We start from the raw sequence: 17,996 nt of genomic DNA, 5'->3' as shown, positions 1-17,996 counted from the left end.
TTCAAATCAGATTCTATCTCCCAACATCACATTTAGGTATAAACTCATCAGCAATGAGTATCAGGACCACATGATACAATCACCTCGCCAAATCCCCACCAGTGAGCACATGAGGCTCTTGGGGGATATAAACCATAACAACCCCAAAACAGAGCTTGATATAAAATCTGAGTACAGTAGAAGCAATTCATTGAGAAGTGAGTGTAGTGGTGTGAAGAGAGAGGGCAGATAGATCAAGGGAAAGCATCTTGTTAAGTTATCGACTGCTGTGGATGGCTGGAGATAAATATTTCTGGAGGAAACTCAAGAGCCAGTAGAAAATAGATGCCTCAGAATTTTTCCATGCTAAGCCAAGGAAGCAGGGTATTGATCTACTAACTCCTGTGAGGCAATGGATTAAGGTTACTCCATAGTGATGTTAATTTTTAATCCTTCTGGACTATCTTTTTGCAGTGGAGACTTTCCATGTTTGAGAAAAGCCTCAAGTTATAGATGAAGTTTCATATTTGGAAATCTCTTACTATAATAAAATGTTTATTTTCTGTTCTCAGACCACAGGAATATAACTGGTCTTTTTTGTTTCATTTTTTAAAATATCTTTCCTCTTTCAGTGACTGCCATTATCTATTTGTTATTAAATTGGAGCAGAGGAAATATATTAAGATATTAACTTGGAAACGATCAGTCAAGTTAATGAATTGACATTTCTAATAACCTTTCAAAATGTTATAGTCATGTGATTTTATATCATAGGTGAATCCTGTGCTAGTCAAATTATTCCTAGAGAGGGGCCCCAGTTAGTAATTTCTTAGTGTACTTGGAAAAGAAACTTTAAGACATCAACTTTTCTTCTGACTATGTCTAGCAGTATTTTGTCTAGGCAAACTGACAAATTAAAAGTTAAATGTCTTCGACTTTAAGATCAGCCATAAATAATCAGCAATCCTGAAAAGTACTTTCAACAGATAGTCATCTGGGTTCTACAGGGAGGAGTCTGCTATTGATGTTTTCCAGTGTGGCACTCAAACCTTCCCAACATCTTTATGAGTCTATTTAGAATAATCATATTGACGAAATCATAATTCATGGTTGCACTTCAGAAAAAGATGCATTGTACACTAACCATTTAAAGGTCATTTAAATAACAATATTGTATTGTAAAAGACCTGTACAATTTTAAAACAATAAAGATTTGAACCTGTAAAAAAAAATAGTTAAGTATCTTCATTTTATTTCACTAATAACTAACTGCAACATGATATTAATAGCGATAATAGCAACTAACATTTATTTAGCTCTTTCCATGTGCAAAGCATTATTCTAAATTCTTCACATGAATTAATTCATTTACTACTTAAAATAGCTTTATTCTATTTTGCAGATGAGAAAATAGAGGCTTTGCTCAGCTAATTAAACCTCAAAAGGCTACTTAGCTAGGACATGGTAATTTGAGACTTCAGCCCAAGTATTCTGGCTACGGACTCTGGCCTCTTAATTATAACACCAAGAAGCATCTTTTTCTTTTTTTTCCAGTTTCTTTCCTAATATGAACAGTTTAGGAATACTAGGGGATACTGTGACAGAATTTACCAAACCTGAAAATGTAGGCTGTGTTCAGAAATACAATGAGTGTTTAAATTAAAAGACAAAACTTACTGCAGTAAAAGATACATTGCCATTAATCCCTTAAGTTACTCCCCTTGTTTTGAACATATTTATTCCACCATTCATGCCACTTTCTAAGAAGTTCTGGAATTCTCCCTTCATGTCTTTAGTTGTACTCTCAGGGTCAGGGTTACCTCAATGTTTTGAATCTATTCAAAACGTTTACCTTTCATGGTCCTTTTTACTTTGGGGAAGAGTCAGAAGTTACACAGTGCCATTTGCAGTGAATAAGGTGGATGAGGACATACCCTGACTTTTTTATGAGCCTACCTTTCATTTGGACGGCATTCCACAGCAGCATTCATTGTATTTTTGATGCCACCTCGTAAAGACATTCATGAAAGCGGACTTCCAGAACTGCTTAAGAAAGTGGGAAGAAAATGGGGTAAGTGTGTTAAAAGTGAGAGGGAGTATTAGGGGAGTGAAGGGGATTAATGGCAATGTGTCTTTTACTATAATAAATTGCTAAAAATTTAAATATTCCCCATACAGTTTGGTCACCCATATTATGACTCTAAGGAATAATCGGGGGCTGATGTCCATCCGAGTTATTCAAAATAAAAACTCAAGTAAGACAATCTATCAGGACTGTAACTCCTCATATTTGCCAATGCTAATTTTTATGTTTGCAGATTCTGATATCCTATGTTCAGAAAAATGGGTTAAAGCTTTCGTGAAGTAAAACAATTCTTGAAGATACTCTAAGTAAATAAAGTTTTTTCTCATTTTATTACACTAAATAGTAATGACTAAATCAATATCAAATACAACTGGTAGAGTCAGGTAATAAAAGAGGAGGGTAGTTTGTAGGCATAGTGATTAGTATTTATCTGTCTTAGTAGATTGTAAGTCAGTATTACTCCTACTTTAGGTTGTTTGAAAAAAGTGTAGGAATTTCTAAAAGCTAATGTGAACATTTACCAAATGGCTATTAGTGATTACCCATTCACCTATATTATATTCATACTGCATGAAAGTATTTCTAGTGTTATTGAAATATTTATCAAGCATCAAGTATAAGCCGAGTACTATGTTAAACATTCAAAAGAAGCCTTGCACTTGAGAAGAGACAGATACTGACTGTCATTATAAAATACTTAAATGCTACAGGGTAGTATAGAAAGCTAGACAGAAGTTTTACCTCATCTGGAGGAAGGAAAGGCTATGTTGAGAAAATTTCTTCTGTGAAGAAGACACTGTGATACGTTTCACACCACACAGGAAAGAATCAGAAGTAGACTGGGTGTACAGCACATCCTCTCAGATCAGTTCATTAGAAGGCTGCTTAGATGAATTTTATGTCTTTTTACACCACAAGAAGATTTTTTAAAAATGTATTTCATTGTTTAGCTGGCATGTATTTCCTGACAGTTCTCTCTAAAGGAAAATCATATTTTTTACTCCCACATGATTACCCACAGCAGAAACCAAGTTTTCTGCAGTTGAGTATCACAAAAGATGTGCAAGGGCAAACATTGCAAAGGTTGTTCCTTTTATTATTCCATATATTTATTAAATCTTACACTTGATAAATTATCCAAAGCAATTAATCATAGGCAGAAAGATTAGCAAGTAGATTTAGCTGAGTTTCTAATAATGCTAAAGCAACATACATCAAGTGTATATGATGCAGCAAGACAGAAAAGGCCAATGATTTCTTATACATAACTTATTCATAGAGCATAATATAAAGCATAATATTAGGTATCTGTACATTAAAAATCATTTTGAGAATTTAATAAAACAATGTTTTAGTAAGTGACAAAGATAGCATTTCTTCATAAAGGATTCAATCATAGTCAATTATTTAGTTAACTGATAAAAATTTATTTTGGTAAAAATTATTAATATTATTTCTTTCTCTATCTCCTAGCTGAAACCAACACATAATAAACCTCTGTCATATTTGGGTATTTAGTGAAATTTTGTTTTGCTAAAAAATTCTTCATAATATTTTCTACTTTTTTTTTCTCAGTAGCGGGGGGTCAAACTCAGGAACTTCCACTTGCAAAGCAGGCGTGGTGCCACTGAGCTAAATCCCCGGCCCCATATTTTTCCATTTCTTAAGGAAAATATTTACAATGAAAAATAATGATATGCTTTTATATTATAGAAACAAGGGATAGAGAAAGATGGAAATATAAGAATACAAACAAAAATAAATAGATTGTTCTTTTAAATTTGCTGCTTTTACCTAGACTTTAAATAATGTTCAAAGTATATTTGACCCTTACTGTATGCAATTACATTGTTAATGCAGTTTTCTTTCTAGCTACAGATGCAATAAATGTTGTTATAGAATGCTTCCTACAGTGAGACTTGACATTTTTTAAATAGTGAAAAACAAACAAAAAAGAAAACAAAGGCTTTAGATTCTTGATGTGTGATTATATTCATGTCAAGTTTCTTGTAGCATCTTTCTCTGAAATACATGCTATTGTTCAGCTGAGTCTAAAGTATATGCATGTAAATAAGGAACTGCACAAACAGAGCAGGTTGTTAAGCTCTAGAATTTCCAAGATTTCTTTATTTTTCACATGTTGCTTGGTAACAGACAAGACTCTTTGCTTCTCAAATATCCCCCCAAACGGTCCACAGAAAAGCACAAAACAACAATTTAAGAATGTTTAAATCTTATTACAGTTAACCAATTAACTCGGGTGATAAGATCCTGAAATTTCATTAGATCACTTTATCTTAGAGATATTTATCTTGATTAAATGCTTCTAAGCATCCACCATTCAAGGCTTTTAGGTTACATGCTAAACTATGAAGCATTTCTTATAGTAAAGAGGGTTACTAGTTGGAACTAAGATATTAGCAAAGACAGACAAAAAGAACATATAAAATGGTACATAAAAGTGTCAAGTGAGTAGGGAAACAGTGGTTACTATGACAACAAATAGCCCATGGAATTTCTTGGAGAAGATTTCACTTTTGTTGGACATTAAAAAAGGATAAAACTTAGAAACATGTGGAGAGTTCAGAGCACCACTCTTCATAAGAGGAACAGGCGAGTACAATTCTGATTCCAACCAATGTCAGTGTCGATGGAAAGAGGATTCTTTTAAAGGAGCAAAGAAAAGAAAAGTTGGAGATGCAACTACATTGTAAGGTATCTCTTTCCTTGTCAATTTTACTAGTCAAAAACATTTTGGTAAACCAAAATTATGATATTATTAACAAATTAACCTAGAAAGAAGATTAAGACATTCCATGCAACAGGTTGAAGAAAAGCCTGCTTTGGAAAGGTGAAGGTAGGACTTTTATCACATCTTCATTTGATTTCATAATTGGAAATTCATGTCCGTATATTACTCTCATCACCAAAAATTATGCTATGTAAATGTAAGTTGTTGAAAGCCCACCCACCTTCCATTTATAATGTAGGTTTAATCCTTGAAATATTATGCACATTTAGTGTTTTTTTAGGGGGTTCTTTTATTTTTTTATACGATTTTTGAGACAGGGTCTCACTATGTAGTCCAGGCTGCACTCATTATGTAATCCAGGCTGGCATTAAACTCCATCTCATAATCCTTTTGCCTTAGCATCCCAAGTGCTGCAATTACAGGGGTGTGGCACCACATACAGCCACCTTTGCTTCTTTAAAACCTTACACCTTTGTTTTTTCAAGACTTTACTCTTTCAAACCCTACCACAGTATTCTTTTGAAGTTTTAGCACAATTGCTTATTGAGCAGCATGAGAGTATTGAGGGACTCAGTCTAATAACAAAGGTATAGGGCTATTTAAAGAGCATAACAGTGTGTGTATTTTCTCGAACCTGAAGTGGATCTTAACCAGCTGCCAACTCCTGACAAATTTCATGTTTCTGAGACATCTGCTGCCTACAGATGCTGGGAAAGTGAGCAGGCTCTTCTACATTCACGGCTCAGGCAAAACCTGTCTCTAGGTGGTAAGAAGCAGGGGGAGGACATGTGTCTACAAGCTTTGTGAGTCCTGCTTCCTTTGTTCTCTGAAATGCATGTGATCTTTGTATTTCTAAATGGCCAGAGACATAAGTCTTATTTCTATCCATCACTGTGTCTCATAGCTCCTCCTCCTTTACAAAAAAAAAAAAACCTGCTGCACTATTCCAATAAAAAGGTAATATAGTACATCAGTGGTTTCCTCATGTTCCAATGGAGAGAAGAAAGGAAGTGTTAATTAAAAAGGTACCATGTGCCAGAATTTATGTTGGAATTGTGTATACCCAATTTAATTTAATCCTACCAGCAAACCTGCCAAATTATATTAAGCAATCATGGTAATAATGTAGTTTGGAGCCAGACTGTGAAGGGAACGGTAGGTTATAGTAAAGACTCTGCTCTTTGTGCTGCAGACTAGAAAATTTCATTGTGATTGCTGGACCATTTACACCAGGAACACCTTTGAAAATGCAAATTCCCAGGTATGTCTCCCAGATATGGACACACAAGAATCTAAGTCAGTTTATCTGTAGGAAAACTTTCAAATTCACCATTTTATACTAAACTTCCTGATGACTCCGAAGGAAGTGGTTGAGGGATCAGATTTTAGAAAGCAGTATTTCAGACATAAGAATCCAATAAAGGATGTTTGTGTGGTAATTGATATATACTGACTTACATAGATCTGAAAGTACTTTGTCACATTTTCTGCTGAAAGTCTCAAAGATATAAATATGCATGAGATGACTGAGTGCGTTTATGAAAAATGCACATAAAATAAGAGAAGGCATATGAAGATGAGAACAAAGCAATAAAAACAATTCTGAAAAGCTTATCAAATCATTCAGGCAATTTTAAAAAATGTAATAATGTATCAAGTAAGATAAATATAGGTTCTTCCAGTTAAAATATCATTTAGTAGAAAATAGCACCAAATATGTAGTAAAATCCTTATGTTATTTTTCCTTTCATATCTGATAAATTTCTAACAATGTCTCTTTTTAAAGGTAAGAGAGATCCCATGCCCCTCTATGTAACTTATTTAGAAGTTTGGGGACACGTTCTAGAGTCATGTTCTACTGAACTACCTCTCATTTATTTAGGTACATTTTACCTAAAAGGAGTAAAAGGAATTGTACCTTTACTCTAGCTCTATATTATAACATTCATGGAATAAATAAGACAACATTTTCCCCATTTTTAATGAAAAATTAATTGCTATACAATGTACTCTCATAAAATATATAGTTTAAATGTACATTCAATCCAAAACTAATTCTCCAAAGGCCAAATATTTTCCATAAACTTATTGAGTCGAAAATGATGACAGAAATCTTAGCTGTCTGATCTTATCATCTCAACTTGTAGATAAGAAAATAGGGGTTGAAAATTGAAATGACTTTCCAAACATCACAAAGCTGTTTAGAGACAAAACCAGAAGTGGGATTAAGGCATTATATCTCTTAATATGTTGCTTTAATACACAAGAAAATGTTAGAAGTAGAATCCAAATTGACTGTGTGTGCACACACATAATGACAACGTGAAATAATACTGGAAAATTTAGCAAACGCACCCTAAAGGTGAAAAATAGACAAATGATGCTAGGCTATAAAAGATGTCCCCTTTATTATCCTAGCACATATGCCATAAATACTTAAAAATACTTCCGGGGCTGGAGATTTGGGTCAGTGGCACCATGCCTGATTCACAAGCACAAGGTCCTAATTTTGACCCCCGGTACCAGAAAAAAAAAAGAAAACTAAAGAAAATAATAAAAATACTCCAGAGTCCATTGTATTCTAACTCCTCTAGAAGTAACTCAAAGGCCTTGTAAGAAATCACTGTGTCTCATTTTGGTAGATTCTTCTATCTACTCATCCCACCTCCTGTCTCAGTTCTTTTTCCACACCAGTTTAATATCTAAATTCTCTGTAGTTTAGATAATTTTTACCTTAACAGTTTCTTTTCTTTTTTTTTTTTTTTTTTGGTACCGGGGATTGAACTCGGGACCTTGCGCTTGCGAGGCAGGCGTCAGAACCACTGAGCTAAATCCTGGGCCTGCCTTAACAGTTTCTGAGAGAAGGGTATAAAAATCCTATAACTGTGGATATATAAAGTCCTTCATATAACATGATTAATTTTTATTTTGTAAACATACTGGTTCGTTGTAAGTATCCAGAAATCATATATCTTCCTGATTATTCTTTTTACACCTTTATGAGACAATCTTCTAACTAGATAAGCATCTAGGCTTGAGCTTTTCCTTGAAGTCTACTTTGTCTGATGCTAATATTGCTACACCAATTTTCTTTGGTTAATATTTGTCTGAGACATCTTTGTTTTCATTCTCTTTACTTTGCAGTATTCTGTTTCATGATATTTTGAAAAACTTGAAATTAGCACATGCGTTCCTCAAAAATTCAGTCAGAAAAATTTTGCCACTAATTTACCCTATTTATAGTTTTATAATTACAGATATATTTGTATTTATTCTTTTATTTTATAGAATATGAGTTCTCCCTTTGCTTCTTTTTCTCCTTTTAAAATCTATTAGCTTCATTGAGTTTGCCTTTTCTGTGACCTATCTTTTCCTCCTATATATTTCGGAGTTTTATATTCTATTTTGATTTTTTTTTAATTTTTGATGACACATTTTATTTTGGAGAAGATGAGTTGACTAAAACAGAATAAAGTTAATACCTGTACTTATCTTCGAACTATAAAACACAGCAAGTCCTTAAAATATATTATATATGTACATGTATGTATACAATGTTTTAGCCATCCATTGAGTTGTTTATTGATTGTGGGGCTGAGGATTAAACCTAGGCAATACCCCCATTTCTCTTTAACTGAGTTTTTAATTTTACTGTTTATGTTGCTTATTTCTAGAGTTACCATATGATTCTTTTTATATTTTTCTATTATTTTTTCTCATAATCAATTCTTTATTATTTCTAATATTTCTTTTTCCATCAATACTACCCAATTTTTTTTCCAACATACATTATTTTAAGATTAATGTAATTGAATTGTTGCATATGTTCATTTCATAATAATTTATGGTTGTATATGGTTATGATGAATGAATTTCATCTATTATTTCTAATATTTCATTGTGTCACTTATGAATTTTAGGAGAACACAAGCATAGTAGCCTCTCAGTCATTTTTATGTCTTTGAGACACAGAAAGATACATATATATATAAATGTGCATTTCTAAGAAATAAAAATGATTGAGAGAGTGCTGTGGTCTGGATGGTTGCATCCTCCTAAAATTCATTTGCTGAAATTCAAACCCCCAATGAAATTAGGCCTTTGGGAGGTGGTTCAAACATGATGTAGAGTCCCATAATTGGAATTAGTGTACTCATAAAAGATACTGTAGAGGTGCTCCCTTCAATTATGAGTACAGAACAAGCCACCAGTGTGAACCAGGAAACAGCCCCCAGCAGATACTGAATCTGCCAATGCCTTGAATGTGGACTTCCCAGCTCCATAACCGAGACATAAATTTATGTTTTTTGTAAGTCACCTGGTTTATGATTGTTTGAGTAAGCTGAATGGAGTTTAGAGTCTGAAGATCAGATCATCCCAGAACTTTAGGATGCTAGGTGTTTACTGTAACTGCAATGGGAAGCTAGAGCTGAAGAGCGATGTGACATGACCTAATCTGTGTTTAAAAACAAAAACAAAACGAAGAGGAAGATCACAATCTGAGACCAGGATTGGCAACTTAGTGAGATCTGATCTAAATGTAAAAAAAAAAAAAAATGAAAAGGGCTAGGTATTCAGTCAGTTGTACAGTGCCCTAGGTTCTATCGAGGGGGGCGGGACAGAGAGAGGGGTCAGAGAGATAGAAAGAGAGAGACAGAGAGACAGACAGAGATAGAGAGAGGGGTGAGACAGACAGAAAGAGAGAGATGCGGGGGGAGGAGAGAGAGAGAGAGACAGAGAGATAGAGAGGGAGAGAAGGCGAGAGGAGGAGAGACAGAGAGACAGAGCCAGAGGCAGAGAGGGGGGAGAAAGAGACAGGGAGACAGAAACAGAGGGAGGAGAGAGACACACAAAGACAGAGAGACAGAGAGACAGAGACAGAGAGAGATGGAGAAAATCATCATGAAAACATTCAGAAATATTTTCATAAAGCAGATTTTATTTGTTACACTCGGGCATGATAGTTGCTTCACCAGTCTAGGAAATGTTTTACTTATGTTTCTAATATGTAGATTTCCACACAGTGCAAATGATATAAACCTGCATGCCATACTCTATCTAGCAGAAAGCAAGTATATATTAGCTTAATGTTACTGGAATTACACTTCAAAAAAATATTCTTTGTATAACATCTAGAATGATTTTTCTTTTCTCGAAACACAGATTAGATCTTTTCACGTCACACTTAAAACCTGGCTGCCCCATTCATGTAGGAGCAGCCAGCCTCTTGCAGGCAGATGGTAATCTGCTCTCTAACCTCACTTTAAGCCAGGTTTCCTGTCATTTGTATTTCCCAGCTCTTTAATGCCTCAATGAACTTGTATGTGCTCTTCCTATTGGTGGAAATGCTCTGATTCTTATTCTTTGCAGAGTTAATTCCCTCTTAATTTTATTTGGCTTCATTTTGAGTTTCTTAGTCAATCTTCCATGTCAATCACAGCAAAGAAAGATTCATCCCTACTTCTTCCCAGATTTCTCTCTCAAAGAACTCCATTAATTTTATAGAGCTTTTTTTGAGTATGTATATATTCACTGAGATTTTTTTCTATTAAATATAACTTCTTGGAGGGTGGCTGTCTTACCTATTTATGTGCCCACCACTTACCATATTGAAGTTAATTTCTGACAAGTAGTATTAAATGAGAATTTTACTGACTAAATGAATAAAGAATTTGTAAAGCTAGTATGTTAATATTTTCAAATATTTGAGTGTCATCCTATAATCATTTGTTGAATATTTTGACTCTTCAACTTTCCTTAATCAATTATCACCAAATAACAAAGACTTTAGAAAAATAATGACATCTAAGAAGATCTATAATGTCTATGCTAGAAATATTTAAGGTATATTATGTTGATTTTGCTACTTACTACACATATATGCACCAATTAGAGATAGGTAAAGGAAAGAATATGAGATTTTGAAGGTACTACTATTATTTTAAGCATTTTACTATGTTTTTTTTTTTTCTGGTACCAGGGATTGAACTCAGGACCTTGTGCTTGTGAGGCATGCGGCTGAACTACTGAGCTAAGTCCCCAGCCCTATTTTAAGCATTTTAAACATTACCTAGAGTCAGTATGCACCTATGCACCAGATAGGAGAGGAGGGGGAAAGGGGGAGGAAAAGAGAGGAGAGAAGGAAGAGGGGAGAAGGGAGGAGTGGGAGAAGGATGAGAGGGGAGGGGAGGGGAGGGGAGTAGAAGAGAGATCTTAAAGTAGCAGCCAGTGACCCTGAACTTTAATCGTGGTGTGTCACTCTCTTTGGGCCCTTGGTTATCCTCCAAGCCTATGTTCTTTTACTCCAAGAGAAATCAGATGCTCCTTGTGTTACAATGAGGAAATGTCCAGATAAACCCATTGTAAGGTGAAACTATCATAAGTCAAAATTGTGTTTAGCAGGCCTAACCTATTAAACATGCTCGGAACATTTACATTAGTGTATATTTGGGGAAAAACATCTAACACTAAGCCTATTTTACAGAAAAGTGTTGAGTATCTCATGTAATTTATTAAATGCTCCATTGAAAGTAAAAATAATGGTTCTGTATGTATAATTTTGCACTGCTGGAAAGCTGAAAATCAGTAAGATGAATCATAAATTAAGAATTTTGATTTGAACAGAATTTCAGAGTTGTTTGAAACTCTTATTAGTTATTAAATAATATTAGATATACTTTATATTCTAAAGTCTTATATGCTTCCAAAAACGTCATAGATTTGGAAGCCATAGAATTATTTTAAATATATTTTAACAATTTATTTCACATACATACTAGCATAACGTTTACATTTTAGGACAGTAGAAGTTATTCTGAAGAATTAATGGAGTTAGCTAGTTCTATAAAACAAAAAAGCATGAATCACATCATAGACTTCTATGAATATTTTATTCATTTTGTCTGAACAAATCCAAAATATGCACTTAAAATGTATTGAGTTCAAAACTGTTGATGAAAAATAACTATTGGGTGGGAAAGTACAAATTGGCAAAGCCAGTTCACTCCAAATTGTATAACCACTAAGAATTTTATCAATTCAATGCACCATTATTTTATATCTATGAATCTTAATCTTGTCATCACCACTTTATAAACAAATCTCCTAATTTGGAGTTAATATATGAAAATGAAAAACAATATTTGACTTCCAATTTCAGGGTGATGGAGAAATAAACCATTTATGAAGTTGCTTCTGCATTGTTTTCCTATTAAATCAGAGCCACTATTACCAAATTAGATTAAGTGCACATCTATTAAAAGTTTGTTAGATCATCAGATAGCATTATGGACTCTGATATGTTACATAACAAATTAACCTCCAATTCATTCTCTTAATACAATGTCAGTCCTCTGGGTTTCTAACAAACAAGGTCATTTGGGGCCTCAGTATATTTTAGATTGCACTCTGATCTATTCAGGGTTGCTTATACCATAAGTTAAATGGTTTACTTAAAAATCATTTATTTTAATCATTTTAATCCTTATTTACACTTTCAGTTTCTCACACTAGAGAAACTATTCAGTATTTACACATGTGTGTCCTATTTATTTCACTTAAGAGTATGACCTCAATATGCATCCATTTAGCTGAATAACTGATAATTTGAAATGGGAAAAGATTTGAAATGGGAGAAGATTCAAAGGTGTCCAGGTGGTGGCAAGGGAAGGGGAAAGGGAAGAAGGGAAAGGAAAAATTATGAGAAAAGAAAAAAAGTGGTAATGAAATCTATGTAAATAGGGAAGGGTGGGGGGTGAAGGGCACACAGGTAATGGGGAAAAAAATAAGAGCTAAGATACATCATGTTCTGGTACCAGCACCTAATGATAAATGTAAATGTATTGTATATCTAAAATGTACCAATAAAAGAATTTAAAAAATAAAACATTTATTTCTCACAGTTCTAGAGCCTGAGTAGTCTTAAATCATGGCACTGACAAACTCAGTGCTGATGAGGGAAAATTTCTCAAGATGGTGATTTCCCAGTGAGTTGTCACACAATGGAAAGGGCAAATAAGCTTCCTTAAGCCATTTTTTAAAAATAAGGACACTAATCCCATTCATGAGGGTTCTTCTTTCATCATCTAGTTATCTCTTAAAGGCCTCATCCCTTAACACTATCACATTGGATATTAAATAATAACCTATTAATTGTGTCTGCTTTTGAGAATGTGGGAGCTGAGATGAATGAGCCAGAGGATCCTTCATTGATCTCTAGTGCTTTGGCTCTGATTTCACCTACATGTTTGTATTAGTTAAAACTAGTGACATTTTCCTAACTGCAAAAAAAAAAAAAAGTGAAAATTGGAAGAGTTCATGGATATTTGACCAAAAGAATATGTTTCTGTAACACAGATCTGTGTTAGAGTCTCAACTGTGTTAATTACAAGCTGTGCCAAAGTTAGATAACTTTAAAAACATTACATCACCTCTCTGAGTTGCAACACCATCATGGATGATTACAACACACGTCTTTTAAAAAACTATTAAAGTGAGATAATATACAAAATATGCTCATGTTAGCATTTTGGTAAAATGTCTTATATGTTTTCCTAAAATTTTAAAGAGCTGAAACATTCAATTGATGGATGGATAGTTCATTCAAGACATAATTTTATGTGAGCATCAGCAAAGTTGGAAAGTTTGTCCCTTTTAAAACTCATGCTTAAATTTAGTCATCATTTTAACAGTATTAATGAGACAGACCCTTTAGGGGTGATTAGATTATGGGGGCCCACCCTCAGGAGTGGATTCATGCCATTATTTTGGGAATATATTATTTATCACAGGAGCAAAGTTTCAATAAACAAATGTGTTCCAGTTGATTATTATTCTGTCTTGTGTGTCCTCACCCTTCTGCCATTGTTACCTCAGAGCATGAAGGCCTTTGCCAATGCATCATGCTTTTTGAAGTCTTAGCCTCCAGAACTGAGCCAAATGAACTTCTATTGATATAATTTACCCAGTCTGTGGTATTCTGTTATAACAGCAGAAAATGCAAACAGATAGAGTGAAATATCTAATTGTTAAGACTATGAGCTTCCAGGGATATGGAACAATGACTTTTCCATTTGGTTTCGTCTTAAGGTAACACAGTGATTTTAATATATTTCTGTTGAACTTAGAGCTTTGTACCTTATAATAAGCAAGTGCCAGATAGCATGTAAAGGAAGTATACTATTAATTCATGTATTCATAAAACTGTATAAAAGAATGAATTACTATCACTGGCCTCACTTCTGCTGGGCTCAGAGACCAATGGTACTTTTTTCTTTCTTTACAGGTACTACATTTTCACATGGCTCGAAATCCACATTCACTCTCTAGTTACCGATATGGGAGCACAAAACAGGACCTTTCTTTACCATCTCTTTTAAAATTACTTCCTTCCCATACTCTGAGATACCATGCTTTCAAATTCTGACTTAACCTCAGCAAGGAAAAACAAGGACCATAGTTGAATGTTTTATGTGTCTCTCTATTAGTAGATTACTAGAAAGATTGAAAGTGTATGTTAATATTGACATGTAGATTGGTGATACAAACATGACTTACTGATCTCATTGAATTGTCATTTGCCAAAAAAAGAGGGAAACAATTTAAGCCAAACTTTTAAACTAGCTTTTACATATTTATGATGACTTAATAGGCAGTAACTGTGGCTTTTATTTCTTAACTATATCTTCTGATCTACATGTAATGTAGATCTTTATATTTATTTTAGCAAAAAAAAAGAATTTTTCTGTAAATTCAAACATTTCAATACATATTTTATGTACTTTATCATTATGACAAATAGATTATAATATATGCTTCTCCTGAAGCAAATACCTACTACAACTTTTCAAAAAGTAAATCTTTGGTTAATGTATATTTCTCTACAATGACAGATATCTGGGTAAAGTTGAATACTGTATTTTAGCTAGCTAGAGATAAATGAGCAGTGTAATTATATTTGAAATATATTTAAAAACAAACAACCTTTTTATAAAACTAAAAACTTTGTGTTCTTGATGACAAGTAAGTATATAACAATTTATCCCATGATACTTTATTTCTCCTCATAACTAATCATTATGGTTTTGTCTGGGGGAAAAATTAGGAACCATAATAATTTCATTCAAATATTACCCAGATGAGATCTTTAAACTAAAAATAAACTTTATAAGAAAGAAAAAATAACAAAGCAAGTAGGTTATGGTGGATACCAACAAGATCTTTTCTGCATAGAGATACACTCTTCTGAGTCTTATTTCTCATCAATTATAAGATTGACTGGAAGAGATGGTTATCTTTTGTGAATAAATGAAAACTCTTTAAATCCATCAGTTACATTCAATCAGACTGATTAAGACATATAATTTAATCATTTTTGAACTTCTTCCATTAATTTTAAGCCCTGTAGTCATTATCTAGTAAACTGCACTAAATTTTTTAAATAATAAAATAGATTCTTTGATGACTCGAAGTACGATTCTGATAAAATTTCTCTAATCATTTACCATTATTAAAATGAAGTTGGATTAATTGAATCTGTAAAAGAGATTGCATTTTCTAATCATACCTCATCTGTAGATGCTTATTATTCAAAGAAAATCATATGCCTTTTCAAGTACCCTGAATTAAAATAATGCATATAATCTTAGATGTCTTTCTTTCTTGGTGATTACTCTAGAAAGATGCTGGCCTTTCTACTATTTCCTATGCATAGGAAGTATTTTCTTTTTCATACCGAGCAAATATAAATTAAAAAAACAATTCGTTAAGATCTACACAAGTAATTGCTTGAATCATATTTTTGTATGTTATACTATAACACTAACATTTAATATCGGGGTAAAATTTTGTGTAAGTATATTAGAATTCATAGCACCATTAAGAGTTATTGTGAACAAGCTCACCAAGAGAGCAATTAGGAAGACAATACCTTTTACAATAGCATCTGAAAATTGAAATACTTAGGAATGAATCTAACCAAGGAAATGAAAGACCTCCACATTAAAAACTACAGTATTCTGAAGGATACAGAAAAGGAGATCAGAAAGTTATCTCCTGTTCTTGGATAGGCAGAACTAATATAGTGAAAGTGGCCATACTTCCAAAAATGATATGCAAATTTAGTGCAATCCCAATCAAAATACCCACAGCATTCCTCACAGATGTAGAGAAAACAATCCTAAAATTCATATAGAACCAGAAGAGACCTAGAGTAGCAAAAGCAATTCTGGGCAACAAGAGCAAGACAGAGGGTACCACAATCCCTGATTTGAAGTTACACTACAAAGTTACAGTGATTAAAAACAGCATGATAGTGACTAAAAAATAAAACAGACTTGAGGTTCACTGGAACAGAATAGAAGATGCAACCAAGCACACTCATCTAGCTACCTTATCTTTGACAAAGGGGCCAAAAACAATGGTGCTATGAAAACTATTTTTCCACATGCTAAATATTGAACCTAGACCCATATCTCTCACTATGCACTAAACTAAAATTAAAATGGATCAAAGATCTAAATAGTAAAACAGAAGTATTTAATCTGCCAGAATATAGAATATGTAAAACTCTTGAAGACATAGGTACAGGCAAAGACTTTATGAATAAAATCTCAATTGCTCAGGAAATACTACAGAGAATCAACAAAGGGGATCATATCAAATTAAAACACTTTTGCACAGCAAAGGAGACCACCGAGAGAGAGACAACACACAGAATGGGAAAAATATTTTGCCAGCTAATCCTCAGACAGGGCTCATATCTAGAATATATAAATAACTCAAATTAGACCCCCAAATTTAAAGACCTGTTACAAAATGATCATCTGAAATGAATGGACACTTCTCAGATAAAGAAGTGCAAACAGCAAATAAATACATGAAAAAATGTTCAACATCACTGCTCATTTGAGAAAAGCAAATTCAAGCAACACTGGGATTTCATTTCACTTTAGAAAGAATGGCTATCATTAATAAATCAAATAATAACAAATACTGGCAAGGGTGTGTGAAAAAAGAACCCTTCTCCATTGTTGGTGGGAGTGTAAATAGGTACACCACTATGGAAATCAATATGGAGATTTCTCAACAAACTAAAATTAGAGGTTCCATTTGACCCAGCTATTCCCCTAGTAGATATCTTCTCAACAAAATTCATCATACCACAGTGATATATGCATACTTATGTTTATAGCAGCACAATTTATATTAGCTAAATCATAGAAATAGCCTATATGATCATCAAAAGATGAATGGATAAAGAAAATGAATTTGTATACAATGGAGTACTGTTCTGCCATAAGAAGGAGAAACTTGAGACATTTTTATGTAAATGAATGCATCTTGAGACCATACTCGGAAATGAAATATATGAGACACATAAGTTTAAATATCACATTGCTTCTCTTGTATGAGAAAAGCAAAATGTAAATGAGGATCAAAATAGAGGATAGGTTTTGGGAAGTAGCAAGAACTTGTTCTGTCAGGAAGGGGAATATGAAAGTGGTTAGAGAAAAGGAAGGAAGAGAAATTGATTTTTAAAAAGAAAATTGAAGGAAAAATGGAAATAGAGCTGATGTAAATTGGGAGGGGAAGAAGGGTTAAAGGGAGGGGAGAGGAACTAAAAAATTAACTAAGATATATTATATACATGTATAAATTTCCCATGATGAATGTATGGTAAACATGTACTAAAAAAGAGTTATTGTGGGCTGTATTAAATTTTGAAGAAAAAAATTAAAAAGTATAGGACATTTCTTGCCTAATCAAATGTATATACCTCAAGCCATTTTTGAGAGTATAACTATATAAAGTATACAATAAGTAATATATTTCAAAGGAATAGTGAGGGTACAAAAACATATATGTATAATTTCACTGTTTCTCATTTATATGTATATATGTGAACACATAGTTGCATGCATGTCTATATGTGAGTATGTACATACACTTCTTTCTTTCTTTCTTTCTTTCTTTCTTTTTATCTTCCTTCCTTCCTTCCTTCCTTCTTTCCTTTCTTTTTTTCTCTCTTTCTTTTTTGGTACTGGGGAATCAAACTCAGGACCTTGTGCTTGCGAGGCAGGCAGTGGAACCACTGAGCTAAATCCCTGGCCCCATACACCTCTTTATATGTACACAAGTATATATACATATATATGAAAAAAATCCCAATGTCTGTCTGTC

General features: G+C 33.4%; 1 protein-coding gene across 10 annotated transcripts in view; it reads right to left on the bottom strand.

Moving 5' to 3' along the window:
• Nucleotides 1-17,996, bottom strand: part of Naaladl2 (N-acetylated alpha-linked acidic dipeptidase like 2) — an 891,856-nt gene that overhangs the window by 66,737 nt on the left and 807,123 nt on the right. The window contains exon 13 of one of the 10 annotated variants that reach the window (XM_087186987.1): nt 1,936-2,022. The exons of the other annotated variants lie outside the window; for them this stretch is intronic. Coding sequence (XP_087043113.1) covers nt 1,939-2,022 — 84 coding nt within the window. The 3' untranslated portion in view covers nt 1,936-1,938. The remainder of the gene's footprint in view (nt 1-1,935; nt 2,023-17,996) is intronic. 10 annotated transcript variants of the gene reach the window in all.

Source organism: Heterocephalus glaber, unplaced genomic scaffold (genome assembly GCF_053883595.1).
Source record: "Heterocephalus glaber isolate CG9 unplaced genomic scaffold, H.glaber_assembly_v1.0 deba00001504, whole genome shotgun sequence".
In the NCBI taxonomy this organism is placed as follows: Eukaryota; Metazoa; Chordata; class Mammalia; order Rodentia; family Bathyergidae; genus Heterocephalus; species Heterocephalus glaber.
Note: the sequence above shows the minus strand (reverse complement) of the source record. Positions and strands in the feature narration are given on the sequence as shown.